Consider the following 26,800-nt stretch of genomic DNA (forward strand, 5'->3'; position numbering starts at 1 on the left):
AAGTTCCCACTGGTCAGGTTCTCAGGTTTCATGATAGAATCTAGAATATGCTTATCCTTAGTCAGCGTCGATCGTGCCACGTAGGACGGCTAGCGTTCACATTAGCGATTTTCAACAAAAATTAGCCAGAAGGACTCAATTGGTGAATTGTTAAAAGGTTTATGACTAAATTGGCTAAATTGAAAGGTTTAGGATTGAAGTGGTACAAATATAATAAATTTAGGACTTTTTTGGTGATTTTTCCTCGTCAATTTACTACAAAACATGTCAACTTCGAACCATAATTTTCCTATGTACCCATTTGCAATGAAACTAAGCTGACTGATGATGGTACATTCTTTCTTACCGAGTAACGATTCATTCATTCACGTCGAAATGGCTATTCATTATTGGATTTCGGGGCACGCTAAAGTAAAAGATGATACACGATACCAGTCGAATTACAACAAACCAATGAAGATATATGTAAATATCAACCCCACTTACTGAAAAACAAACCCAGCTTTCCTAGTACATCTTTCTCCAATCCCCCTCTCTAAGGTACTTTTTTCTTTCCAATACACATATATCTATAGTCCGACACCATCTTCACATATCGAAAGAACAGACACAATCGCCATCACCGCGTTTATTCGAGACGCCCGCTTCTTAACTGTACTTCAGGAGGCACTCCTGGCGCTCGGACTCGTCGCGCCTGAAGAGGTTGACCTTGAGCCCGTGCTTCATGTACATCGTCAGCGCCAGCTTCGGGACCACGGGGTGGCCCTCGACCACCCTGACACGGTAGCGGTACAGGATGGAGGCGGCGGCGAACTTCATCTGGTAGTAGGCGAAGTCCTTGCCGAGGCACAGCCGGGGCCCGCCGTTGAACGCGGTGAACTTGTAGGCCGACTCGCTCATGAACCGGCCGTCCCGCAGCCACCGCTCCGGCTTGAACTCGCGGCAGTCCTTCCCCCATATCGCCTCCATCCTCCCCATCGCGTAGATCACGTAGAGGACCTTCGTGCCTTTCTTGAGCACCGTCCCGTCCGGGAACACATCGTCCTCGATAACCTAAAGTTGACACGCATTGATCAAGATGGATAAAATTGTTTATGAAACATTTGACAATGAATGCTCCAAATTTTCTAAATTAAATTCGTGGCTCGAAAAACACTAAACTAATAATCTGTGGACCCGCGTCGGGAACAAAATAGGACAAATAATAATAAACTGAAGTCAAAACAAAGTCTTCGTGGCATTGATTGACCAAGTCGACCCTTCATTCTCTCCTTGATGATGCAATTACGTGACTCGTGCCTCTTCTCCAGAAGGCCACGTCCTTGAAACTAAGCATTTCTTTTTATACTCACAAAGCAGTTAGTAGGTGAACGAGAAATGAACCCAACATCACACTCCGAATGAATGAACAACTTTTGGTCAACCTCGTAGATGCGCAGAGTAAAGTCCACTCGCGATTCAACAACTTGTAATCAAATTCCCACTAGTTAGATTAACCTCAAGGAATATTGTAATGAATTCGGATCACGTTAACCCACCAAACTTCTTGTTAATAGAATGATGCGAAATCTAGGATCGATGTTACGTTAACGAATGTTTCGTGACACTTAAGGAAAAAGATTATCGATTTTTTTGGATGATCAAGCTTTTCAAAATCGAACTATTTTTCGGCTTCGCTGCAGAAAAGGGAGGGAGGGGGTTCACCTCTTTGTGATCAATAGGGACGGAGGGATAGAGCCTGAGAGCCTCGGAAATGGCCGCTTGCAGATACTCCATCTTCTTTATCTCCTCCGGCTTGAACACCAAGTCCTCGCTGTCGCTCTCTCCTTCGCGATCGCTCACCACCTTGCAAAGCTCGGCCACGATCCGCTCTTCGACGTCTGGGTTGTTGTCGAGCAGCCAGAAGAACCAGCTCAGCGCCACCGACGACGTGTCCCTCCCGGCGAGTATGAAGTTCACGCATATGTCCCTCAGGAACTTGTCGGAGAACGGCCTCCCCTCCTCGTCCCTCAGCCTCGTGAACACCGTCAGTAAGTCCGACCTCTGGCACTTGTCGTCGGCGGCGAGCTCTTTCTTTCGGGTCCGGATCACTTCGTTTGCGAACTCGTCGACGCCCTCGATCGCCTTCCTCAGCGTCCTCTCGGGGCTGAAGTCGAGGAACCTCATGAGCTTCCACACGCACGTTGGCATGACGAAGCGGAGCACCGTCGCCTCCGTCGCGTCCTCGAAGGCCCTCGCGAAGGGGATCTCAGGGAGCCCTGGGCGGAGGCAGCCCGGGTCGACCCCGAAGGCGATCATGCACACGTTGTCGAAAGTCAGCCGGAGAAGCACGTCCTGCAGGTCAATTGCGGCGGAGGTGCGCAGGCTCTCCTCGAGAACCGGGAGGAGCCGGGCGTGGACGAGCTCGAGGAGGGACTCGATGGTGAGCCTCCGGAACTTGGCGGAGTGGAACTCGATGCTGGCCGTCTTTCTCTGGCGCTGCCACGTGTCGGCATCGGCGTTGAATATGCCGTCGCCGAGGAGGTCTCGAACGTTATCGCGGAAGTAGGGGCCCTTGGGGAAGTTGGAGAACCGGGTCTTGAGGAGGTGCTCGAGGTTGCGGGGGTCCGCGGTGACCACGCAGTTGAGGCTGGTGAGCCAGGGACCTCTGAACCAGAACGTGCCGTTCTGGCGGCACACCACGTCGGAGATGTACTCGTACATGTCGGTCCGGAGCCCCGCGACCAGGGAGGGCGCCATCCCGAGGACCGGCCACACCGCCAGCCCTTGGCGCTTCCCCTGCCGGACGGCATGGATGGCGACGAAGACGAAGAGCGCGAGGAGGAGCTCGAGGACCTGGACATGCTCCACGAGGTGGAGCCGGCGGGAGACGAAGCTCCCGGCGGCGGCGACCGAAGACGCGGACGAGGAGAAGGAGGTGTGGTTGCTGGGGCTCATGGCGTTGGAGTGAAGGGGACTAGAGGAGTGGTGGTGGTGGTGCATGAACAGGTTGGTTTAGTTATAATGTGAAGCTGTGAACCACGGTCACGAGTTATATGGGGGAGTGCCGATTTCGGATGCGTTTCTTGGCGTGCATAATTTTGCACGGAGCGGTTTCGATTTGGTGAGCTGAAAGATGTGCGCTTTCGAACAATTTTTCCATGGTTTTATTTGCCAGCTCGGCAAAACTTGCGAAATTGGGAATTTCCTCGGACGAAATTTTACACGGATATTTTGGAATTTACGTTCTTTTGGGTGGAGTAGTTCGTATTTTCGGACGACCGAAGGAGAATGTCGGAGGGTTCGTTACGGTTGGGTGTGTCCCAAGATTCACTTCCAAGAATATCGTAAAGATTAAGATCAATGTTTTGAGTGATAAGAAGTGGTTAAGGCGGATTACCTAAGTGCAACGATTTTCTACAGGTTTCGTCCTAAAAAGCTGGGGGCACAAATTGAAATACGGGAAAAAAAACCTATGGCGGACAGGGTGCGGTTTAGCGAAAATTAAATTGGGTTTAAATTAGGATCGTTGCTTGCGACCGCACGCGGCTACTATTCAGCCAGATCTCCATCTATTTTGACCATGCTTTGGCCGCTTTTGCATTGGTGTTTCGCCTTCTATGTTTGCAATTGCAAAGTACCCCTTCGATACTAGAGAACCCAAAAGATCGTGCGTACACGATAAATATTAGGAAAAATGACACAAATAGTCTTTGAACTTTGGCTCAATATGCAATTTAGTCCCTGAACTTTTAATTTGTTTAATATAGTCCTTGAACTTTAGGCTAATGTTTAATGTGGTCTCTGAAATTTTATTTTGTTCAATGTCATCCCCGAACTTTTGGTACATGTTCAATTCAGTCCCTGAACTATATAAAAATGTTCAATGCAGTCCTTTCCATTAATTCAAGTTCGGGGACTACATTGAACATTTTCATATAGTTCAGGGACTGAATTGAACATGTACAAAAAGTTCGGGGATGACATTGAACAAAATAAAATTTCAGGGACCACATTGAACATTAGCCTAAAGTTCAGGGACTACATTGAACAAATTAAAAGTTCAGGGGCCAAATTGCACATTAGACCAAAGTTCAGGGACTGTTTGTGTCATTATCCCTAAATATTAATCAGGATCGCTCAGATTTGGGTTTTTAATCATCGCACAAAAAATTGATTTGATCTTAGTTTAGTTGGAAGAGCAAGTGCACGCAAGCAATTGCTGTTGGTCGATGAAACTTTTGATATTGAAATGACATTGACCTTGCTTAAGAATTATTGCTGGATTCGAGAGAAATCCTTCGGAAAAAACTTCACGTAATGAGCTGTCTTCCCGTCGATGCGTCGTCGTCGTCTACCCATCGGTGAAATATGGATAGGAAACGTACCCGGAATGCGAATGACCAATCCTGTCGCGACCGAATTGGGATCGGTTTCTTTCTTAAATTACTAAATTTGATGTTAAGGGGTATAGGTCGTGTTGCTAATTAGATTATGTCAATTGGTTGTGGAATCAACATCAATGGTAACTTTTCTTTGATTTGTTTCATTCTTTTACGTCTCTTCGACCTACCAGAAGAAGATATGTTTCCCACAAATTCAGGCACTTGAATATTTACTAGCCACGTAATGCCCGAGTTGCGATTAACCGGGTGTTACGCATACGGAAGATTGATTTATGTAAGTAGAATACTCAATGATGCGACAGAATTCGAGCGAAAATATAAATGTAAATGGATTATATATAACGCCCGTTTAGACCCGTTGAATCAAATGATATTCTAATTAGATGGTGTTTACACCAAAAAATGATTAACTTTCGGTTATTATCAATAGGTAATAGACTAGTTGTTGAGAGCACAGTTTGGTTATTTATGAACATAATCATCGACAACTTAAAATATTGACAACTTGATGAATCGACAATTAGTATGAATCAACAAAAAGTGGAGTCGATGATTCCGGATGCGACCGTCAAAGAAGTAAATGTCAACGCAGTGAAATAAAACAATCGTCAAGACAGTGGAGTCGAAGAAACCGTCAAGACAGTGGAGTCGGTGAAATTGTCAAGGTAGTAGAGTTGGCGTAACCGTTCGCTAACCTTTGACGTAACCATTCGCTAACCTCAGTTTGTAACCTCATTGGTAACTGTTGATTGTAGGTTTTAGATTACCACAACGTACTCTTCGAAAATCCCCTAAAAAAGCAACACAAACTTGTTAACTTTCAATTATATTTCAATTCTTGTATTGTAGATACAACAAGTTTCAAGATATCTCACCGTCGATTAAATTCCGGCGTATATCTTGATTGTAGTTCCTAGATACTTAGTTGTCGCCTGGATTTGGGCGAGGGCTCGAGGCCCTCCCCTATGCTCAGAGATGATCACCGGTCCAAAATGTAAAAAAAAAAATAAGAAAAAATTTAAAAAATTGTAAAAATTTGTTCACGTCAGCGTCAACCTGTCACGTCGGATGGTTGGCATTTACGTCAGCGATTTCTGGCTTAAATTAGCCGGATGGACTGAATTGGTACCAATGTCAAAAGATTTAGAACTAAATCGATCAAATTAAAAGATTTATGATTGTGTTAATACCAATACAATAGATTTATGACTTTTTTGGTACTTTCTCAATAAGCATGTGATGCTTGAAATAACTATGGTTTTGAAGCGATTCATAGTCCCTAATATTAAAGTACGAGGAGATTACTTAGTGGTTGGCTCTTGATGATCAGAGTTCATGGTTCTAGCCAATAGTTATCAACTCCAACCGGATCGTCTTCTATCGACTCAGGTTCTAAAAAAGGTCAATGACAAAATACACAAGCATACGTAGACATTCAAACCCACCACCACCTCCTCTATACCAAAACATTAAAGAAATGCTTGTCAACAATGCTTTCACAAAATAATATAATGAGTAGTTCCATGTACAAACTTGGAGCATCTGATGGAATTTAAGATTTTAGGACCACTTTTTCCATGTTAGATGAGCATCGACCATCGGTTGATATAGTCATTAGAAAATCGTGGCTGAAATTTGTACCAATCTCTTTTTCTCTGTAGTTGCTTGGTTGGAGAATTTTTCTGGATTAGAACACTAAATAAAACGTGACCCGAAAAGCTATTCGAGGAGTCTATTTGATGCGGCCTTGCAAATGTCGTGATCCGAGTAATGGAATTCTACACGGCTCGTACTCAATTGAGGCCGAATTTGTCCATACCCGACGAAGCGATAGGTCGAGCCGAGTTGAAACATACTTCCATGTGATTTAGAGCACTCTTCGATGGTAAGGCATGAATCTCCTGATTGCTCATCGAGATCAAGAAATCCAAATTCGCCCGTGCCGCTGTTTTGTCTTGTCCATGGTGTAAGGGACGATTCTAGCTATACTAGAACTAGCACTCGGCGGTGCGGTGACGACGGACTCTCGCTCAAAATTAACGGTAGCTAGCGATTCGAACCGAGCTTTCGGATCGAGGATGCGAAATTCCTATGGTAAAGCCAAGGGAGATCGTCGAGAGTTCGCCTCGCCCGTCGCATCTTTTTGCCATTTATTAAAAAAAAAGAAGGCTAAATATGTCCATGATTTAAGGAAATTAGGGAAAAAATGCAACTGGCTAAATAAAAAGAAGAGAACGATTTGTTGGGCAAATCGATTGGATCCCAAACACCGGGCCTGAAAAAGTGATGTCGAGTGATTGTAGTTGAATCAGAGGCCTTGCCCCAGTCTAGGCTCAGGTCCAATTTCAATTGGGAAAGCATTGGGCAAAACTCCATAACTTTAGAGTCTCTCTCTCTTCCTCTTAATTACGAAAAACGAATATGAATTGGGCTCGCATACATACGAACGAATTCACGCAAGACTCTTCGATTTGACTATTGTAGTAATCCGGTGAAAGTGTAAATTTAATGACGGACATCCCGTCCTGTCGAGGCAAAAAACAGGGCTATGATTTCAATAAGCCTCTCGCCCGCACTTTGCCTGCCGACCGGGGCAAATGACGAAAGGACTTTGCTTTCCTAATGCCGCGTTTCGAAAAGTTTTGGACCGAGTCTAGACGATTTCCAAGTTCAACTCAATGTTGGAGGGAATCTATTTTCGGATACACGATTAACCTTAATCGCTCTCACTCGCTAGCCCCTCGTGGGCCCGTTTAAGTCCCGGCACTCGAATTTTTCACGCCGCTAATTGTACATGAACAGGTGTCCTATTTCAATACGATTGTCGCGACCCCCTCGCTTCATCAATCCGGCCTATTTCGTTCGGATCTAAGCGAGCGAGCATTGATCTCGTCAAGGTGGAGAACTTTTCATAAAAAAACAGAAGAAAAAAACGATGTCTTTATCTCATTGATGCTCGCATAACTCTTCGTTCTCGTGTTAACATAACACGGACACGGGCTCGCACGGGACCGACCCGTCGAGAGAGCCGCCCTTTGCATGCTCCCCTGACTCGTGTGAGCTCGGTTAAATCTTTAACCGTAAAACGAAGTAGATCGCGGGCGAAACCCTCGTAGATTGAAAGAGCGTGACCGAACAAGCTATCTTGCATCGGAATGTATAGAGAATCGTTCGTGTATCAGGGAGACCTTATCGGATCAACGCGTCCTTTGGGCGAAAAACTTCCAAACGTTCATATCAAAGCAAACCGACAAAGGTCCCATGTAAAAAGTTACACTTTTGAAGGGACAGCCATCGAGAAAAAAAACATGGCCCATCCCATTTCGTCCTTGGCATCTTCCACGAACCCCCCTCCTCCTCCTCCGTAAGAGGACCGGCGTGTCTCTCTCTCGTTTCCGCGTTCGGTGACAAAGGACCCAGAAGGCCCCCGCCCCCCCCTTCTCCTAAACAATCTGAGATGGGGAGCGCATGGATGCACGTGCTCTTCCTCCTCCTGGCCGCCATCTCCGCCGCCGCCGAAGCCGCGGCGGCGTCCGGGGGCGAGGCGCTGCGGCGGGAGGCGGACAGGGTGAGGGGCTTGCCGGGGCAGCCGGCGGGGGCGAGGTTCAGGCACTACGCGGGGTACGTGGAGCTCCAGCACCCCGACGAGCACAAGGCGCTCTTCTACTGGTTCTTCGAAGCTCAAGCGGACGCTCCTCGCAAGCCTCTCGTCCTCTGGCTCAATGGAGGTCTCTCTCTCTCTCTCTCTCTCTCTTAGCGTTCTCGCACCATCGCTCACGGCAAATGCGATACGATTCTTCTGTACAGTCGTGGATTCACTTCACTTCACTTCACTTCACTTCACAAGTGTGGGTCTTACCTCTTTCTTGGTTCAGCCTGTCTTGACCTCCTACAATCCTCATGAACAACAAGATCGACATCGGCTATATCTGTCCTTTTGCCCCCGGTTTTCCGATCAATCTGTCTTGAAGTTTTCTCGAGGAAATAAGATAAAGAGTGCGGAGTTATGCGCACAGCAAGATATGGCAAGTACATTATCTTCTTGGTTAACATACTAAGAAACATAGACATCCGACGTTTGCCTGCACGTCCAGAGAAACATCAGAGCAGAGCCGTTACGGCCACTTTTGTCTGCCTGTATTTGCTGTCTTTTGGCTTTATTACAGCATAAAAGCTGCAGTATCTTGTCTTCTTTTTCGAGATCAAGCAGAAGATGCCTCATTGGTAACCGAAGCATGGGCACGCACGAAATGCACTTCGGGATTCTGATCTTCAACACTGTATGTGGGCACGCAGAGAGGCAGAGAGAGAGAGAGAGAGAGAGAGAGAGAGAAGATAAAGACGAAAGTGTTAAAAAAACTGGTTTTTTTTTTAACGCATTTTTGGCTGTCAACAGTCAACAAGGAGACACTTTTCTTCGGGGAGACAGCTTTTTGGCACCAAAAGGAAAGTGGGGGAGGAGCATCTTCCTTTTTGCTTTCAAGAAAGGCGCCCGTTTAAATTCATAAACAGTAAAAAGAAGTGGCTAAAATTAAGGATATCATTCAAATTAAAGATGATGGGCGTTTGAATTGAACCAGGGCCTGGATGCTCGTCGGTGGCCTTTGGAGCTGCACAGGAACTGGGTCCATTCCTGGTCAGGAAGGACCTCCATAATGGAACACATCTCGTTCTCAACAGATTCTCCTGGAACAGAGGTATATCTCACAATGTCTTTTCGTTTTGAATCTGCTCATTGAATTTCTTGAATCGTTGGTGTTGCGAAGAAGATGAAGAAGAAGAAGAATGGGCCGTCCGTTGATTGGTGAGAGCATTTTGAATCTGTGAATGTGTGCAGTGGCAAATCTGCTCTTCTTGGAGGCGCCGGTGGGGGTCGGGTTCTCGTACACCAACAGGTCGGAGGATCTGAGCAGGCTCGGGGATCATGTCACGGCCGGCGACTCTCATTCGTTCTTGATGGGTTGGTTCCAGAGGTTCCCAAGTTTCAGATCCCATGACTTCTACATCGCCGGAGAGAGCTATGCAGGTCTCTATCCATAACTCTAGCTAGAAGTCCCGAACGTTTTACCCGGCGATCAATTGAGTCTTAAATGTCTAAAAAAATTGCAATTCAAGTCATAAATTCATAATTAGTCCGGCGTGACTTACTTCGATGCCGCAAAATTTCGACGGACGAATGCGCTACGGATTCTATTACGCGTTTTTTAAAATGTTTTAAGACTCAATTGACTGACAAGCAAAACGTTTATAGCTTTTGCCATGCTTGTCCAATCTATAATTCTATATGCCGTATACCTTTCATACACGGGGCTTAAGTTTCCGTGTGTTCCAGGGCACTACGTACCTCAACTTGCAGAAGTTATTTATGAGAGAAACAAGGGAGGACATGGCTCCTTCATCAATCTCAAAGGTTTCATGGTAATTTTGTCCTCCAATGATTGTGTTTTTAACCATTGTAAATCCTACTTCAAGTTACGTGGTTCCTTAATTACTCTGCCCTTCCTGAGTTAAGAATTCGTTTTCCCTGATTACTTTGGATTTGCACAATCATTTTCTCCAGTTTCTTTCCCCTAAGGAAAGATGTGGTACAGCTATTGATTTATAGAACCAATTGCATAGTTCATGAAGAATGCGTTGACATACTAATAGTGATTAGCTTCGCTACATTTAACAATGCTGAAGCGCAGATCGGGAACGCGGTGATCAATGATCCGACGGACACCCAGGGACTAATCGACTACGCATGGAGCCACGCCATAATCTCGGACCAGCTCCACGACGGCATCTTCAAGGAATGCGATTTCAGCTCGAGCAACATGACCGTAACCCTGCTTTGCTCTTCCCTCTTCAGGGACTTCTTGGTAGCTTACTCCGACATCGACATTTACAGCATCTACACTCCGGTTTGCGACCTTCCCGACTGGTCTGCCGCCCAAAGGCTCACCATCACGCCTCGACTTCTCGCCGGCCATGTGAGAGTCTAGCCTAATCTGTTTCGTTTTCTTTTCACTCTGATTTTTACAAGATTAGAGTCGCAGCTTGTCGCTCACTTCCTACGCTGCCCTTAACAAACATATATTCGATGCGGTGTCTGATTAATCAGGACTTGCGGCAGGAGTTGCCGTCGGGTTACGACCCGTGCACGGAAGAGTACGTCGAGGAATACTTCAACAGGAAAGATGTTCAGATCGCCCTCCACGCCAATCTCACCGGACTCCCTTATCGCTACACAACTTGCAGGTACTCTTTCCTCTCGAGATCAGATCGTTTTACGACTCGATAAATCAGTAAAATTTTAAAAAATTAAATCAAAGAGATACAGGCGCATGATCTTGATTCACTTCGATTATCAAACCAGCAGTTTAGCGGATCAAGTGTTGGGTAAGTAAAACGGTACACCGTGCGTCATCCACAAAAACATAACCCTGAATTTGCTCAGGAACCTCAGTGAAAGAATATGAGTAATCCAGGGTGATGCTCTGTTTTTACAGTGAAGTGTCGAAACACAAGAACCGAGCGAGCGTCAGAGAGAGAGAGAGAGAGAGTGAGACAGAACCAAGAGCTCTGGACCATCCACCGGTAGATCATCATGTGTCAATTCCTCTGTTTCCGTTCTGTTTAGTAATTGTAGAGTGAACTTAATGACTGCCGGGAAGATGGACCGTCACTTCTTCTCCCTTTCATACTTCACGTAGTCGCGTTTACGTTCCACCTCCAATCATTCGAGCCCTCGATCTTTTGTCGCTATTCGTTCTCGTCCTCATTAATTCTTTTGGGGACCAATCTTGAATTTGCCCCCTTTGCCTCGTACCGAAAGTAGCTGCACGGATCCGCCATTAAAATTGCCCCTCTGGATGTTCTTTATCTATTATCATTTTACTCGACCTCAGCAGTCAAAAAGATGTGAAAGTTAAAAGAGAAGCCCCAATTAACGCCGTGGTTTACGTCCCTGATGATCAATGTGCAGCCGCGTGATTAAGGGCTGGAAGGAATCTGCAGACACCATATTGCCCATCATCCGCAAGCTCTTGGACGCGGGTCTTCGCATTTGGATATATAGGTACTCTCGCTATGCGAATCTCTCTCCCCCTCCTCTCTTCTATTGAAGTATGGGTTTAGGGACTTCGAGTATCGGAATGAGGTTGAATTCGACGGGGACTCTTGCGATGCAGCGGCGACACCGACGGGCGAGTGCCGGTGACGTCGACGAGGTACAGCGTGAAGGAGATGAAGCTGAGGGTAAAGGAGGAATGGCGGGCGTGGTTCCACAAGCAGCAGGTGGCCGGCTGGGTGGAGATCTACGAGGGCGGGCTGACGTTGGCCACCGTGCGGGGCGCCGGCCACCAGGTCCCCGTCTTCGCGCCCGACCAGTCCCTCTCGCTCTTCACCCATTTCCTCGCCACCGACGCCTTGCCGTCTACCCGTCGCTAGCGAGCCGATCCACCGAAGCTCCGCATTGCTTCTGTTCTTTTAAGGGGCTTTTGATTTGACAAGCGAATGATCGATAATTCGTCTGCGTGATCCGGAGTTTCTCGCTGTTTGCGTTGGTACGATATCCGGCTACTATTTGGTGTGCTAATAATTATAAGATCACATTCACCATCGATCATGGCGCAAGTTGAACGAGATGAAGGGCATCAAAGCCGATGCGAAAACCCTTCAACATTTCCAAGATACACGATCCAATTCTCCATCATTCGTTAACAGATCTTCTGTAATTCAAGAAACGCACTGGAGGAGGAAGATGAACAGAGAAGCAAGAAAAAAGCTAAATTAAATTACCCAAGTAGGCCCTTCTCGAGGGATGCACAGTCCACGAGGTAAGCGAACCCGTAGGCCATGTTCTTGAGCGTCGCCACGTGCAGGTCCTCGCTCGACGTCGCCGTCGCGTCGGTCGAGAAGAACACCCTGAACCCCCTCACGAACGCCTCGCGCGCCGTCGTCTCGCAGCACAGGTTCGTCATGACCCCGGCCACGATCACCTCCCTCACGCCCATCCCCGCCAGCCGCTCCTCCATGCCCGTGCCCCGGAACGCGCTGTAGGTGTGCTTCCGCACCACCGGGTCGCCGTCCCCGCGGTCGAGCCCCGGCATCAGCTCCGCCTCGCCGGAGCCGTCGAGGATGCGGGAGTCGTGGCCCCACCACTCGGCGAGCGAGGGGTAGTCGGACGGGTCGGCGTCGCAGTGGCGGGTGAAGAGGACGGGGACGGAGGCGCGGCGGCAGAGGCGGATGGTGGCGTTGAGGGCGGGGAGGATCGGGGCGGCCATGGAGGCGAAGTAGTTCTGGACGTCGATCACGAGGAGGGCGCAGGATTTCGGGTCGGGTTTCCGGGTCCGGATGTTGTATTCGGCGTAGGACGACGATGGGTTGAGGGGTTTGGCGGCCATTGATTCTCCGCTGCGTGGGGATCGAACGAGAGAGAGAGAGAGAGAGGAACGAAGGCTTTCTGAGCGTGGAGAGAGGAATATTCCGTCGTTGATGTTCGAGGAGGTTCTTTTTGGGGAGTTGAAATTACCAGTTTATCCTCCTCAATTAGATGATCAATTATTGCTTCTAATGTTTCATTATTGGCCTTTCACATCACATAACGTCATTAATCATAGATTAATTCAAGAGATTTGATTTGGCCGAGAAGATTATTGGATGAATTAGAGCGGTTTGATGTAACGCTCTTGTATTTTGATAGAGTGTATATCGTATTTAATTGTGCGTAAATCGTATCGACAGCCACCGTACGTGAAAGTCACTTTTAAAATTTTACCGTTACGACTACTTGGTATATTGACGGAATTAGTTATATGGTATGCATAGGCAAATGGCTATCAGAGGTGGTGAATTACTCACTTGGTCCGCGATTTGCTCGCCCAACCTCGAGGCGGGCTCATTCGCAATAGTGTTTGCAAGCCAGCATACATCGGAAAAATATGAGGAGATCGAAGTCTAAGATAAGAAGAGTGCGCATCAGAATCTGAATGGGATTTCGGAGTGCTACAGGTGGTCTCTGTGCAATTGCGGGTGCGACGCTGCGGTTCGGGGCGGCGGCGGTCGGCATGGTTGGCCACCGGATCGAAATTAAGGTGATTGTGGAGTTCAAACGAGTTTGCGGAGATTGGAAGGTTCTCGGTCGCTACTGGTAAAAGAGTCGATTACGTGATGCATTATCTCCTTGGGAGAGGAGTTTTTGTACGTTTTTCTTTCTTTTTTTAGGGGCGGGGGGTGATGACGTGGAACACGGCCATGGCGCTCAGTCAAGCTCTGGTGCCTTCTAGACCCTTCTTCTTCTTCTTCTTCTTCTTCTTCTGCTCCGAAGATCATATTCTCCCATATTCACCAATCACCACACGCACGCACACTTGCATTTGCGCGCAGAGAGAGAGAGAGAGAGAGAGAGTAGAGAGAGGGATGTCGTACTTGTTGCCGCACCTGCACTCGGGATGGGCGGTGGATCAGGCCATCCTCGCCGAGGAAGAGCGCGTCGTCGTCATCCGCTTCGGCCACGACTGGGACGACACCTGCATGCAGGTAGGTAACGAACCACACCCCCCCCCAATCGCAAGTCCTTTTGCGATGCGCTCTCATTTCGTTGCATTTACCGTCCTCGTCTGCTGAGGCTGAATGCGTCGATCGATCGCGTCCGTTTGAATTTTGCTCGCATCTGTTCATCGGATCTTCGTAATCTTCTCCTGTTTCCGTTCCTTAGATGATCATGGCGATGCAGATTGATTACGAGGACGAACCTTCTTCTGACTAGGATCGAGAGGAGGTAGATTTTCCCCCCAATTTTGAATCTGTCTCCACCATTTTCCTCTTGGATTACTTCTTTTTTCTCGTTGAGCAGCAGATGGATATGGAGCTATGTCTGCTGCTGAATTCATGTTAATTCGCATCTTTTACTGTTCTTCATCGCCTTGGGGGGATTTTTTTCTTTTTTTTGTTCGCCAATTTTTCCGTGAATATTCGACGGATATATTGCGTCATATTTCGGAATAAGGGACCGACTGACTGACCGGCGGAGAAAATAAAAGTTAAAAAAAAAAATAGGCTAAATAAATCACACGCACCGAACTGCCCCAAGCGCAGCACGTCGCGCGTGGGGCCCACGCGCGACTTGAGGAAGAAAGTCGCGATGCGAAAGACGGCATCCCGGCTTTGGGAGCGACGCATTTTGTTAGACGCTCGTCTTCAAGTTCGTCGCTTGCATCCATCGCTAGGGCTCGGAGAAGCGGCGAGCGAAGCGCGATCCAGCCGTCGATCGATCGGGTCGGACCATGTCGTATCTGCTGCCCCACCTGCACTCCGGATGGGCCGTCGACCAGGCCATCCTGGCCGAGGAAGAGCGGCTCGTCGTCATCCGTTTCGGCCACGATTGGGACGAGACCTGCATGCAGGTTCTCTACCCCCCCCCCACCCGCTCTCCTTGACTCCCTCCCTCTCTCTCTCTCTCTCTGTTTCGTTCTCGATGGCTGGCTACTTGCTTCCGTTTGGGGGTTCTGGGTTCGTGTGGCAATTAGTTTGTCGGCTGATTTAGGGTTTTGAGGATCTAGGACCGCTAAAATTCAGGCCTTGGCGAATTTGTATGTGTTCGCCCTGACCTGACGGTTTCCTGCTTCTTAATTGTGCTATTTGTGAGCTCAGCTTGGGGAATTTGTGCTTCGGAGCTGATTAGAGCTCGGCTTCACTCTCTTTTGCTTGCTTGGATCGGTGCTGATTTCGTCTCGGATCATGCCGTCGATTGAATGGGATTAGGTTTTTGAGATTCTTGGATCGATACGAGAAAACGCATCGAGCGTTGTTGGGAGCCCTCGCTGTTCTGTTTCTAGTAGTTTAGATGGTTTTACTTGAAGATTCTTCTTTGTTCTTTGGTTGTGGTGTGATCTAGTGCAACCCCTCTGGGCGTTTTGCTGGGGTTCCCAGAGTTTGAAACGAGGTTGCTGATGCTCCTCGTCGTGGGTCTCTGGACGGAATTGATCGATCAATGATAGTTTACTATAGAAGTCAAGAAGCTCTGTTCTCTTGATGTAATGAGTTTTAGCTTTTCATCAATCTGTACCGAGGCTTCGTTTGTGACTAATCATGTCTGTTAATGAATGCACTCCTCGTCTATCAGAAACAAAAAAAGAAAAGCTGCTTGTGACCTAAGCTCTTTCATTTTGTCCCAATTTTGTGACGAATATGCTGGCATATGCATTTAGTTGCTCACTGCTTTAGTTGTAAGCCATAGCCAATCTTTCTACTTTCTTTATGTCGACCATCACGTTGGGTTTTACCTGGGGATGGTGAGAAAATTCTCAAGGCCATATCATCGGGATACAAACTTTTTGTTTCTTAAATGCTCAAGAACTGATCCTGCAGCATGCGGAAACAATTAATTCGGGTGGACGACTGTTTAAATGCTCTGTGTAGCCACTGGATCTATATGGTACTTTTGATTGTCATCTAGCTACGTAAATGGTATGAAGCATTGTGCAGTGCTGTGAAGGATACCTAGCTTTTGGCCTTAAAGATCTCCGTAAATCATTTTACCAGAGTACAAGGAAAAAAGCGTCATTACTATGCTGATTATGCCTTTGCTTCCTGTATGGATCATCATGAGATGTCATGTTATTGTCATTTTCCTTTCTATAGATTTTAAGCACTGATGGCCTTCATTTGGGTAATAATTTGTATGAATTTGGGTTTTGCAGATGGATGAAGTGCTGGCATCAGTTGCTGAGACCATAAAGAACTTTGCTGTCATATACCTTGTGGACATAACCGAGGTGCCCGATTTCAACACCATGTATGAGCTTTATGACCCATCCACAGTCATGTTCTTCTTCAGGAACAAGCACATCATGATAGATCTTGGAACTGGAAACAACAACAAGATCAACTGGGCTCTCAAGGATAAGCAGGAATTCATCGATATCGTCGAGACGGTATATCGGGGTGCTAGGAAGGGTCGTGGTCTGGTCATTGCTCCCAAGGACTACTCCACTAAGTACCGCTATTAATTCTCTGTGCCAAAATGTAGTTATTGGGTGCATGCAAGTCTTCAGAAACCCATTGCGACCTTTGTCTCTCCTCAATTGGATGAATCTGTCTTTCAGTGAATACTCCATACGAAACTTATGGAGCTTTTCTGACTGGGTACGGCATATTGGATAATTTGATAAAGTTATGAACTGCTCCCTTATTGTGTTGTGCGGCTGATATGTTGTTTCATTTGTGTATGAATGATGTTATTGAATCGATGAGAGCAAGAAGGGATAGCTCCTAGGGTTTCGAAAAGACGCGGCCAAGTTCAGCCAAAAACGGCCATGAGATCATTGGTGCATTGCCAAAACTTGCAAAGGTAAATCAAGTTTGTACATGACATGATTTGTAGAATATTGACGCCAAGGTAGTGTTTGTCAGTCAGGTGCGATGATGGTTAACTTCTGTTCAGACTGTTTTTCCTGGATCATTGAGATGGGGAAGTCGTGCTTGCCAAATTTAATAAGCTATAGGGTAGAGGCGAGTTCTCCCGTGCCCACGTGTTTACAAGGAAAAAACGCAAAGCAAAGCTCGATTTACGAGGCCGAAGCCTTACCTTCAATAGTTCAATGATTTCTAATGGCAGAGATTCCAGCAAGCCAAATTTGTAATTTAGTTTTGGTCAAAACAGAAGGCCGTGAAGCCTTGAGGGTTAGAAAACTGCGCAGGTAGAAACAGAATACAACCATCCAGTCCCGCCCTGAATGTTTCGTTTCTACTTCTGTTGGGACGATGCTATGAAAGTTTAAAATGTTAGCAACGAAATGATGGAAACAATCACAGCATCAATAATCTATATTATAGGCAAATTCAATGATTGCGCTGAGCATCTGTATCAGACATTCCTCCGACTTAGGGGGTGTGTATCGAAATTGTCCTACGTACCTGTGACTTCTTTGGGTATATTCTAACTATACAATGCGATTCACATTTTCTTTGGTTCTTTATCTGATCCCACTTTGCTTAGAGCGGCTTCTACTAGCCCTACGACCACCACACCAATGAAATACCATGTCATCCCAGCTAACAGTACCTGCATCCAGGAGCTGTTAACGATCTCCAGTGCTAGAGATCCGCCGAAGTGCTGTTTCAACTCACCAACCGTTCCATCCCCAACCTGTGACCTCACGATTGCGGCAGCAACCGAGGCTGCACAGATTGGAAACGCCCACAGTAGTGGGTTCTTTGAAGTATTCCCCTTTGTGCTCGGACCAGGATCGCGTCTCTTTTGCTTTTTGTTGGATGAGGACTCCTTGGAAACTCTAGGAGCAGATTCCTCCTCGGTTGCGCTCGCAGACGGAAGCATGTGGTGGGTGGGAATCCAATACTCATCATGGTATAAGCGGCTTACGGCGGTTCGTTTGGCACTCGCAGATTTGGAACTTGCCCATTTCCTGGACGCCGCAGCATCGCGGAGTTTCTTGATGGTTGGTTCACTTGAATCTCCAGTTCTACGTGTCAGGGCTTTGCTTCCTATGTCGGGCGATTGCCAGTATATCCAGTTCGAGATAGACCTGATTGCCTGGATAGCTGAAACTCGAGCCTTTCTCTGTAGATCAGTCTGCTGGAAATGAACTTCCCATGATTAAATATCTCGGTATAACAGCATGAGTAAAGTGTAGAATGCAAACATAAAGAACAGGTGATACACATTTGTCTCCTGAGTTATGTTATGAGAGGCAACTAATTCACGAGGCAGATGTAGATTCGATAGGCACAAATCTAAACTAAAACCAAAAAAGTGCTTTCATAAACTCAAGATTTTAGCACGACCGCGCCTCATACTATAATCATAATGAAGAAGAAGCCAAAAATCCACAAGCCTAGCTCTTAATCTAAATTAGGAGAATAAACCGTTGCACAAGCAGTTCTCTAAGGCAAAGCACCTCTTCGACCAAAAAAAAAAAAAGGCAAAGCACCTCTTTTGTTCAAAAAGTTTGACCAGTCATAAAGCAGTAACTAGATCGGTTGGGTGAGAGGTCATGACATTTTAGCCTTCCTAAAAGTCTCCATTGGAAAGAATTATTTCCACCAATAATTGTCTAGGCCAATTCCAAAATGGCCCATGGTGAGGCCAGTTTAAGTGAAAATTTTGACATGTAGAACACAACTTTCTCCTGAAGGGAGTCCGCAAACTAACCTCATCATCTTTTGTTGCAGCTTTGCCCTTCGCCTCAGTAACCCGGGTTTGAAACTTCTTCACATCAACGAATATGTTTGAGACGCGTGAACCAACTGAGTTGCCAGCACCAATTCTTACGTTGCCCCTTGGCTGCTTAGACATCAGAAATTCAAGAGCTGCCAGGTCCGATCTCTCAACCATACTGTATTCGTGAAAGAAAAAGAGTATAAGCAGAATTCAAATTTCTAACAAAGTTATATATAAGGCAAGTTAAGATCACACCACGTTTTGGTCACTTTCGCTACCACTCACACAAATCGAAAACATCGTCTGAGATGCCTCCAGATTGAAGAGACAGTTCCCAAAAACAGAGGGAACATACCTGATTTCGAAGCTTCAAGCTAAATTCCCATGTTTCACTTTTTGGCTCCTCAATCATGTCTTTCTTATTTTTGAATTATGTCATGTAAAAATTTCTTTGAGCATCCAGTTATCCACACAGTATTTGACATGCCTTTGCCTGTACCATCAGCAGGGCTACTTAAGCATTAATGAGAAATTAGATGAGATCTTACGAGATGCAATCCACGGGACAAGCTTCTATTGCTTCTTGAATCTTATGGTCGGGGTCAGCCCACTGTGCAACAACCCGTGCTCTCCCATAAACCGACTCGATCGCGAACGTCCTTTCTGCGCATAACGCGCATTTCAAGCAGCCAACGCACTTGACCTCGTCCACGAACACCGCTCTCTGTTCGCTGTCGGACCCGAGCCATACCGAGTAGATAGGCTTCCCTGTGTACCCTCGAAGTTCAGAGGTCTTTGCTTGTTCCTGTACGGACGCGCATTACACTTGTGATTAACATCAAGCTTCCAGTTTCACCTCCATGACTAAAACATGACCTTAAGCTTCAAGTTTGGAGAAGAACAAGAAACTCATCAACATTACAGAGTAAAAAACCAAAATTTAAGCAATAGTGCAAACGATTCCCACCGCAAACCACAAACCGATTGTTTACGAATTACTTGTACTCGCAGAACTGAGCCGCGCCGTGTCCGCCATAAGATTTCTCAAGTCAATCAGGCATCAGTAGCGAGCAATTACTAACTCTGATTTTCGCTCCTACTAAATCAGAAAGGCATTTGCTCTTACGTTTGCTCCCACAAAACATGCTGAGTTCCAAACGCACTCAAAGTACGAAGAGCATAATCTCGAATCGAAAAGGCGCTACGAAATCGAGCTGAAGATTTCCAGCGAAAAAGAAGGATGCTATTCATGATGAACTATATTTCCTGCTCTCCCCGTCTCGTTTCCGCCGTTCCGAGCAACAGCAGCAACAACAACAACTACTCAATCAACCAAATCCGAAACCGGAACCCGCGCGCGCGCGAACGAAGGACCGAGGGGGGCTGACCTTGTCGTAGGCGGAGCGGGAGGCGGGATCGGAGAGGACGGCGTAGGCGTCGTTGAGGATGATGGACATGTCGTGGCCCTCCGGGCCGGCGATGTCGGGGTGGCACCTCTTCTGGAGGGAGCGGTAGGCGAGCTTGACCTGGGAGTGGGAGGAGGAGCTGTCGATGCCGAGGAGATCGTACAGGTCGAAGTCCGTCATCATCCACGACGACGACGACGACGACGAAGAGGAAGATGCTCGGCATGATGCGGAGCGATGCTTCCTCGCGCCGAGCTCGAAACCGAAGCGATGGGGCTTCGAGGAGATCGTCGTCGCGATCGAAGCTGGGGGAGAGATTAGGCACGGGCTCGACGACGCGCGCATGGTTTCCGAGCAAGCAAGAACACGAGGGCGAGCGAGCGAGAGAGAGAGAGGCGTATAAGATGAGATTTTAGATATTTTTGGCGCCTCTCCGATGAGATATTTGTTGAACTTTCGTATTTTTTTGGCTCCTTTGGATCAATCGTCGTCAAGCTTTTCGAGGAGTTCCAACTCCGAACGTTTAGGACAATCCTTGGAGTTGAAGTGAACCACGTCGTTACAATCACATTTCCCGAATTATCGAAATTTATATCACTCAGAAAAAATTAATTAACACAAAATATTATCTTTATTAACAACAATCTATATTTAAATATTTCTGATGATGAAAAAAATTCTCATTTATTCATTTTTATAAGCAACACAAGTAATTAATTTAAAAAAACATATTTCAAATCAATAATTTTTCACAACTGCATACAGGATTTGCACTCATGTCGACCCAATAAATACTCCGATGCAATGCCACAACCCATAGAATTTTCACGATCAAGAATGAGAGCTATTGAGTGCAATTCCCTCGTTAGTTACGGTTACGGCCACAGAAAGACAACTCTGGCAAGGCCTTCGGTCTACTCTCGCCCGCTCAGACACAACCCTTAAAAGACTCCCTTGAACTCCCAACACTCACAAATTACGAGGATGGCTTCGATGCGACGACTCGCCTGCTCAGACACAACCCTTAAAAGACTCCCTTTAACTCCCAACACTTAAAAATTACGAGGATGGCTTCGATGCGACGACGCAAAGCATCAACCGGTGTTCTATCATGTGCCAAAACCTCACACGACATTTCGCGTATTTGCATCCCCTGAATTCCATCTTTAAGACGGCTCTCTGCAGGAGGTGGCTTCATGATCCAAAACTTCCAAAAGAAAAAGATTAAAAAAAAGAAAAACAGAACCTCAAATCCTTTTATATATCATCATATATAACCATAAGAGAATGATCAAGTCCATGCCAGGGATTAGAAGGATGCAAAGACAATATAGTCTTTTCTTGCAGAAGGAGCATGAGTATGAATCGGGTCGTTAGCCATTTTAAAGAACTGAACTCCTACGTCTATTATTTGAGCTAGCATGTAGCCTCCACAAGACTTCACTAGCTGTTCGCAGATCCAGAGACTTCGGCACTGCAAACAGGACAGACCTGCCAAGCAATAAAAAAAAAACCATAGATAAATTGAACCGTTTGCCTCTGCCACATACCGTAAAAAGCATGGACATACAGCAATGCAGAAGGCCTGCTGTATCGTCTTCCACACGCAAAAATATTATGCGCATACAGTCTTTGGTTAAATTCACAAGCCAGTGATGCAATACACCAATTGGAAATTTATGACCACTTTATTCATCACTAAGGGTGCATTTGGTTCTGTTTTGCCAAAGCCCTTTGGGGCCTTAAAGGCCCTTGGGCAAATGCAAATGGGATTTAGCAAAATTTTTGGGGAGGTTTGGGGAGTGCATCTCCAAAGCTATCCGAAGGACTTTAGCCTAAGGCACGTCCAGGATACTCTGGAATGCAAGTCTTCGATTTAATAACTTTTTTATTCCACTCCCCACGCTCACACAGAGGAGTCAAACAGAGGCCAACGATCGCCACTTGGAGGTCCCACAACCTTAGGCATGACCCAGGCGACGGTACAAACCCAGGGGACCTTTGCCAGGGCTCGCACGACCCAAGCAACGATGGCGCATGAGCCCATGCAACGCTAAGGTCGCCAGACCTCAAGCAGCCTAGCTTGGGGTCGTGCAACCTCAGGCAAGGCTGCAAGCAGCCAGATCTAGCCCGCCAGCAGCTGGACTGAGCCAGATCTAGCTCACCAACAGTCCGTCAGCAACCTGAGCCTCGGCAGAAATGTTTGAGATTTTTTATATAAAAAAAAAACTAGCAAAAGTCCTAAACAAAGTGTAGTTTTTTTCCAAACGGCATTTAAGTCAAAATTGCTTGCCAATGTGTATTAAATTACACTTTACCAAACACTATTTGCATTTTGGAAAACCCCTTTCACCTAAAGTCATTTGCATTTTCTCAAAGGCTTTCCCCCGAAGTCAAACCAAAGGCAACTAAGTATACGGATGTGCCACCTATCGAAAAGAAAAGTACGGGTATGTGCCAACCAAAACGAATTACTCTTGTTAGATAAAGAAAACAAACAACCCATGAACCGTTTTTTATAAGATCCATATCTTTCGCTTAAACATAAGTTTCAAAGAAAAACAGGTTCGAGATGATGGAATTCATTCTGCATTAATGGACATAAGAACATAATAAACTAGAGAGCCACAACGTAAGATGATTCGAGAAATAATCGTACCTTGTTTATTTGCAGCCAATTGTTTATGCATTCTGAATGATATGAATGTTTGCAAGTTAGCACAGTTAGCCTCTCACCATCCTCATAATCCAACCGGCAAATGACACACCTGAAAATACAAAATTTTTCATTGAGCTATCATAACACCCAAAACTGAACTATATGTTCGACGACGTGGAGTAAAAGCAAAAATAGGCACTTACGAATCATTGGTGCCATTCTGACTGCTGCCTGTCTTATAGCTAACAGAAGACAGAGAAGCAATTGTGTCAGCTGAAAGCCCTCTACTCTCAGTTCCAACCACATCACCTAGCGCGATCAACTCCTGCAAAATGAGATCAATGCTTAACATAATGAAAGCAGGAGATCCACCAAAAAGAAGGACAACAAGCTATCTTATATTCTTACCTCATATGAAAGTTCATCTGGATCGACGTCCTCCCACGTGTCCTGTAATCCCATCCACACATTAGAAGAAAGAATTCAGTCTTCACTTGAAAAAGAATGCCACAACAATCTACAAGAAAGTACATATAACAGACCTCAATTATTTGACCTAGCCTACTAGGCTACTATGGACAGATGGCTTACTAACTGCTTTAGTATTGTTGATTAACTCTTACTAGTTTATAAAGAAAGCAGAACGACGATTCATGCTTGTGCAAATGCGTGAATGTACACATGGCACCTAAAACTTTCGAGCTTGACTATATCCTGAGGCCTCAAAACACTGTCAGGGGTGTAAAATGAAAGCACGCTATGCATTTCCGCTGGGTAATATGTTCACTCCACTATTAAAATAATAATTACATTCCAAACAGCAGTCGCTTTCTAACACCATTATTAGCTCTTGCCTCCCACAGCTTGAATTCTTAGATTTTATTGTGCAACACATTTTCTATTTTATTGTAATGGTTAAGTCTTTACAAAATTCTTCCGAAGTTTAATGTACCCTACATACAAAAGGCAGTAGTAAAGTTCTAGGTAGAATAACATCATCATGAATAACTTCCAAAAACCTATCGAAAAGACAATGAGATCTCCCATTCTTGAATTGAATGGCCATACCGTGCACATTTGTTATATCAATGTCGCATATCCTATTAGTAATTCCTTGTCCCACCAGAATATCATAAGCATGGAGAGGTGGCATAAATTGCCCTTTTTTTCTGTCTAAGTAGGTCTAGATTAAAAACTTGATCACTATTAATGCCACTGACCCACTTCCCCGCCAACATGGGAGTCCACATTTATCAGGCTTTCAACTGTTGAAGCTGATATAATGATTACCCAACTTAAACAGAAAACGCGACAGTTAAAGCAGCTAAGCTGTCTCAACTTTCATCGATAATTAAGTAGCGCTGACTGATAGGAATGCAGCATCTCTCAAGTTATAGGGGGTTCTCAACAAGTCAGCCAGGATAAAGGAGGCATTCCAACGTTTTAGCGCATGAAGAACCCCAGCTTGAATATTCAGAAGAAGTCTCAACTACTTTTGCAACTAGAAAGAATAAGAAAAGCTTTAATATCACACATATGTTAAAATATTACCCTGCTAGCACTCCACACAACTTCCTTAGGCAACGCAACATTAGTCATCCACCAAGTTAAAGAGGGTTAGCACATATTTTTCTATATGTTCTAACTTTTACATTTCTCTATATCCAATATCAAACATAGCGGTATCGTGCATGGCATCCATTGTTTATGTTTTACTTGAACTTGTCCATCGATGAATGCTCTTGATGTTATTTATCTCCTGCGAACCAATCTCATCTTGTCCTCATTTCCTCAGCACATTGAGCATAAAACCCCATAATTGTGCCCATCAAGAAACTCTCTAGCAAACACAATAATCCAGGTAAAATAAACCCTGAGAATAATACGGCCAGGAAGGCAAAGCCTATCTGGCCTGATCATAGTATCTGAGAATGAGAAGAAGACATAGAAAATTGCAAGAGCTGCTTGAGCAACTCAAACCTAGTCAACAGGATTATTAACAGTAAGATAGAGAGAGGTCCCATGAGAAATTCTTCCCATTATTAATATCATAGCACATCGGCAGAATTAAGTATGCTTGTATACTAGAAAGGACTAGATGAGATTCAAACCAATCCAGCCTCTTCTGGCTGAGAAAGAGACAGAGAGAGACATAACAGATACCTGACTATCGGGAGAATCCTCTTCTTCTTCAACAGCCCCTGCAAACACAAACAGTTTTTTAAGATTTCAGCACTGTCGAAGCAGTAATATAAGGATAGATAACTGTATCATGAGAAACATGAGAAACACTCACGATCATTTAGCCCAGCAAGGGCCAACATTCGAGCTGCCATTTCTCTCTCCTCAGCATCCTGTAAAGCTCTGGCATAGGCCTCATCACTTGAGACGTTTTCTGACTCAAGTTCAGCAGCTTGGTTGCTACCTCCATTAGCATCTTCAGCAGCATGCACATCAAAGGCATCTTCATCATCCATATCAGTGCCATCGTACGAGCCCTCAACGTCATTGTCCTCATCATCGGTTTCTTCATCAGGATCCTCGAAATCATCCTCGTCCGGTATGTAGCTCCCGCCTTCCCAACTTCCATAATCACTGCCGTCATTATTCAGTCTAAGCATCATGTAGGCCCTTTCCTATTCCGGAAACATATATTGTCAGTTGTTGTAAGCAGCCAAAAATAAAGGGCACTCTTGGATCAGAAATTTGCAGTTTCAAAATGAATCAGCACAGCTTAAAAATCCATTGGTGAGTAACGATTTGAATTAAGCAATTCGACTTGGATAAAACCCTTCGTCCAGAAAAGGGAAGAAGCAATATCTAAAAGCACAACACGACGCGTGGGGACTTTAAGGTCCAAGCTAAACAGCCATTCTACTAATCCGAAGTTTGAAAACTCGAACGCAAGTCAATTCAACGACACGGGACAATTCCATTTTCAGCAATAACAAGACGCGCTCAGGTCTTCAAAGTCTCAATTTCATCCACACGGGGCTCGAGAAGAACAAAACAGTGCGACCATCCACCGTCCTCCAAAAACACAATCGCAACTAACTTCGAGAATTACCGAGTAGCTGAATTTCAACCATCGGAACGACGAAACACGATCTTAAGGCAAACGGGTGGAGCGCAAGGGAGAGAGAGTACCTGTTCCTGCAGCGCACGGGCGAGAGCCCAGTCGGCATCGACCTGACTCAAGTCGGTGAACGGAGTCCTGCTGGAGGACCGCGGATTCGCCTGCGGCAGCTCCTGCGCCGCCGCCGCCGCCGAGGCCTCCTCCTCCTCCACCCCACCATCGCTCCCCGCCCGCGATCGCCCGGAGCCGTCGCCGCCATCGGACGCGACGGGGGCGAGCCCGTCGCCGGCGGGCCCCCCAGGGTTCTCCTGCCGCTCTTCGCGGGCCTCGCCCACGTCGGTTTTGGTCGCCTGCTTACCGTCGTCCGCCATCAGGAAAGCACGGTTCCGGGACTCGGGAACGGAGGTCGGAGGTTCGGAGGTACGGAGCCGGTCGATCGATCGGAGAATCGGAGGCGCACGAGAGATTGGAGAAGATGATGATGATGTTCGAGTGCGATTTTGATTGTAGGGAGAGAGGGAGAGAGAGAGAGAGGGGAGGACGGGGGTTGGGTTTTAAACTTGTGTAGACGCAGAGAAAAAGCTTTTTAGTGAATACGTAATTGTGGGGGCTTCAAAAAGCGGAGAGAGAGAGAGAGAGAGCGTGCGTGTGGAGAAACCGTGTATTTCCCGGACCACGTAAGTCCGCTGGATTTCGGACGTCGAATTGTATGGACCCCGCGCGGGACCAACGTAATCTAACGACGGAGATAGAGCGGGATCACACACGTGCGGGGGCGCGCGAGAGGGGATTCGGTGAGCGGAGTTGCGGCGTAATTTTCTAATTGGGCCCGGGCCCAACCCCGGAGAAACGAGGGGACCGCCGTGGGATTTACGTCGCTTTGCGTGGACCGGTTTGACCTCGACGGGCCGGCCCAACCGCAGCTCGTCGGACCCGACCCGATCGCTTCGGCCCAAAATGAGTGGGCCCGTCATGTTTGCATTGTCGCGTCCCTGTAAATCAAATGAAAAGCTCTTTTAAAATCTGTCCTCGATGGTCAAGGCCTTTTTGTCAAGAATTGGCACATTAGGTCCGCAAGACTTAACAAGCAAGAGTCGAAAAAATCGATCA

At 46.3% G+C, this 26,800-nt stretch overlaps 6 protein-coding genes across 9 annotated transcripts; 2 read left to right on the forward strand and 4 right to left on the reverse strand.

The window, feature by feature from the left end:
• Positions 1 to 364: 364 nt before the first annotated feature.
• Positions 365 to 3,166, reverse strand: LOC115670853 (cytochrome P450 86B1-like). Its single transcript, XM_030592228.2, has 2 exons — positions 1,705 to 3,166; positions 365 to 1,053 (listed from the first exon to the last, which is right to left on the reverse strand). Exons 1-2 carry the CDS (start codon positions 2,980 to 2,982, stop codon positions 649 to 651), a joined length of 1,683 nt encoding a protein of 560 aa, XP_030448088.1. The 5' UTR covers positions 2,983 to 3,166; the 3' UTR covers positions 365 to 648.
• A 4,555-nt stretch (positions 3,167 to 7,721) lies between these two features.
• LOC115669823 (serine carboxypeptidase-like 35) lies at positions 7,722 to 11,967 on the forward strand. Its single transcript, XM_030590961.2, has 8 exons — positions 7,722 to 8,113; positions 8,966 to 9,082; positions 9,223 to 9,411; positions 9,718 to 9,803; positions 10,073 to 10,357; positions 10,489 to 10,625; positions 11,353 to 11,445; positions 11,558 to 11,967. The coding sequence occupies exons 1-8, from the start codon at positions 7,843 to 7,845 to the stop codon at positions 11,814 to 11,816; spliced, it is 1,437 nt and encodes a 478-aa protein (XP_030446821.1). The 5' UTR covers positions 7,722 to 7,842; the 3' UTR covers positions 11,817 to 11,967.
• A 36-nt stretch (positions 11,968 to 12,003) lies between these two features.
• LOC115669830 (nicotinamidase 2-like) lies at positions 12,004 to 12,813 on the reverse strand. The gene has a single exon (XM_030590975.2). It carries the CDS (start codon positions 12,770 to 12,772, stop codon positions 12,164 to 12,166), a length of 609 nt encoding a protein of 202 aa, XP_030446835.1. The 5' UTR covers positions 12,773 to 12,813; the 3' UTR covers positions 12,004 to 12,163.
• Positions 12,814 to 13,735: 922 nt separating this feature from the next.
• LOC115678325 (thioredoxin-like protein YLS8) lies at positions 13,736 to 16,577 on the forward strand. 3 transcript variants are annotated; one of them, XM_030601798.2, is made up of 2 exons: positions 13,736 to 13,907; positions 16,070 to 16,577. In XM_030601798.2, exons 1-2 carry the CDS (start codon positions 13,788 to 13,790, stop codon positions 16,376 to 16,378), a joined length of 429 nt encoding a protein of 142 aa, XP_030457658.1. In that variant the 5' UTR covers positions 13,736 to 13,787; the 3' UTR covers positions 16,379 to 16,577. The 3 variants fall into 3 exon arrangements, with proteins under 3 accessions (XP_030457658.1, XP_056164329.1, XP_030457582.1); XM_056308354.1 differs by lacking the exon at positions 13,736 to 13,907 and adding an exon at positions 14,080 to 14,148; XM_030601722.2 differs by lacking the exon at positions 13,736 to 13,907 and adding an exon at positions 14,546 to 14,773.
• A 508-nt stretch (positions 16,578 to 17,085) lies between these two features.
• LOC115678034 (chaperone protein dnaJ C76, chloroplastic) lies at positions 17,086 to 20,356 on the reverse strand. 2 transcript variants are annotated; one of them, XM_030601359.2, is made up of 4 exons: positions 19,938 to 20,356; positions 19,098 to 19,354; positions 18,541 to 18,724; positions 17,086 to 17,964 (listed from the first exon to the last, which is right to left on the reverse strand). In XM_030601359.2, the coding sequence occupies exons 1-4, from the start codon at positions 20,298 to 20,300 to the stop codon at positions 17,326 to 17,328; spliced, it is 1,443 nt and encodes a 480-aa protein (XP_030457219.1). In that variant the 5' UTR covers positions 20,301 to 20,356; the 3' UTR covers positions 17,086 to 17,325. The 2 variants fall into 2 exon arrangements, with proteins under 2 accessions (XP_030457219.1, XP_030457289.1); XM_030601429.2 differs by having other exon boundaries at positions 17,086 to 17,961; positions 19,938 to 20,355.
• An 827-nt stretch (positions 20,357 to 21,183) lies between these two features.
• Positions 21,184 to 26,247, reverse strand: LOC115678176 (E3 ubiquitin ligase BIG BROTHER-related). Its single transcript, XM_056308353.1, has 7 exons — positions 25,762 to 26,247; positions 24,911 to 25,250; positions 24,778 to 24,815; positions 23,023 to 23,064; positions 22,818 to 22,939; positions 22,615 to 22,723; positions 21,184 to 21,446 (listed from the first exon to the last, which is right to left on the reverse strand). Exons 1-7 carry the CDS (start codon positions 26,059 to 26,061, stop codon positions 21,399 to 21,401), a joined length of 999 nt encoding a protein of 332 aa, XP_056164328.1. The 5' UTR covers positions 26,062 to 26,247; the 3' UTR covers positions 21,184 to 21,398.
• Between the last annotated feature and the right edge of the window lie 553 nt (positions 26,248 to 26,800).

This window comes from Syzygium oleosum, unplaced genomic scaffold (assembly GCF_021117445.2).
Source record: "Syzygium oleosum isolate NSW1041296 unplaced genomic scaffold, Sole_v2.1 Sole_v2.02, whole genome shotgun sequence".
Classification (NCBI taxonomy): domain Eukaryota; kingdom Viridiplantae; phylum Streptophyta; class Magnoliopsida; order Myrtales; family Myrtaceae; genus Syzygium; species Syzygium oleosum.

What these genes read in the sequence shown, in the direction of transcription:
- LOC115670853 (XM_030592228.2), bottom strand. Translation starts at nt 2,982, where the DNA reads ATGCACCACCACCACCACTCCTCTAGTCCCCTTCACTCCAACGCCATG. An exon ending in TCCCTATTGATCACAAAGAG is followed by an intron (nt 1,054 to 1,704) that starts GTGAACCCCCTC and finishes TGTCAACTTTAG; the next exon opens with GTTATCGAGGACGATGTGTT.
- LOC115669823 (XM_030590961.2), top strand. Translation starts at nt 7,843, where the DNA reads ATGGGGAGCGCATGGATGCACGTGCTCTTCCTCCTCCTGGCCGCCATC. An exon ending in TCAATCTCAAAGGTTTCATG is followed by an intron (nt 9,804 to 10,072) that starts GTAATTTTGTCC and finishes GCTGAAGCGCAG; the next exon opens with ATCGGGAACGCGGTGATCAA. An exon ending in CTTCGCATTTGGATATATAG is followed by an intron (nt 11,446 to 11,557) that starts GTACTCTCGCTA and finishes CTTGCGATGCAG; the next exon opens with CGGCGACACCGACGGGCGAG.
- LOC115669830 (XM_030590975.2), bottom strand. Translation starts at nt 12,772, where the DNA reads ATGGCCGCCAAACCCCTCAACCCATCGTCGTCCTACGCCGAATACAAC.
- LOC115678325 (XM_030601798.2), top strand. Translation starts at nt 13,788, where the DNA reads ATGTCGTACTTGTTGCCGCACCTGCACTCGGGATGGGCGGTGGATCAG. An exon ending in GGGACGACACCTGCATGCAG is followed by an intron (nt 13,908 to 16,069) that starts GTAGGTAACGAA and finishes TGGGTTTTGCAG; the next exon opens with ATGGATGAAGTGCTGGCATC.
- LOC115678034 (XM_030601359.2), bottom strand. Translation starts at nt 20,300, where the DNA reads ATGCGCGCGTCGTCGAGCCCGTGCCTAATCTCTCCCCCAGCTTCGATC. An exon ending in CCCGCTCCGCCTACGACAAG is followed by an intron (nt 19,355 to 19,937) that starts GTCAGCCCCCCT and finishes GCGTCCGTACAG; the next exon opens with GAACAAGCAAAGACCTCTGA. An exon ending in CTGCAACAAAAGATGATGAG is followed by an intron (nt 17,965 to 18,540) that starts GTTAGTTTGCGG and finishes GTTCATTTCCAG; the next exon opens with CAGACTGATCTACAGAGAAA.
- LOC115678176 (XM_056308353.1), bottom strand. Translation starts at nt 26,061, where the DNA reads ATGGCGGACGACGGTAAGCAGGCGACCAAAACCGACGTGGGCGAGGCC. An exon ending in CCCGTGCGCTGCAGGAACAG is followed by an intron (nt 25,251 to 25,761) that starts GTACTCTCTCTC and finishes TTTCCGGAATAG; the next exon opens with GAAAGGGCCTACATGATGCT. An exon ending in ATTGGCTGCAAATAAACAAG is followed by an intron (nt 21,447 to 22,614) that starts GTACGATTATTT and finishes ATTGCTTGGCAG; the next exon opens with GTCTGTCCTGTTTGCAGTGC.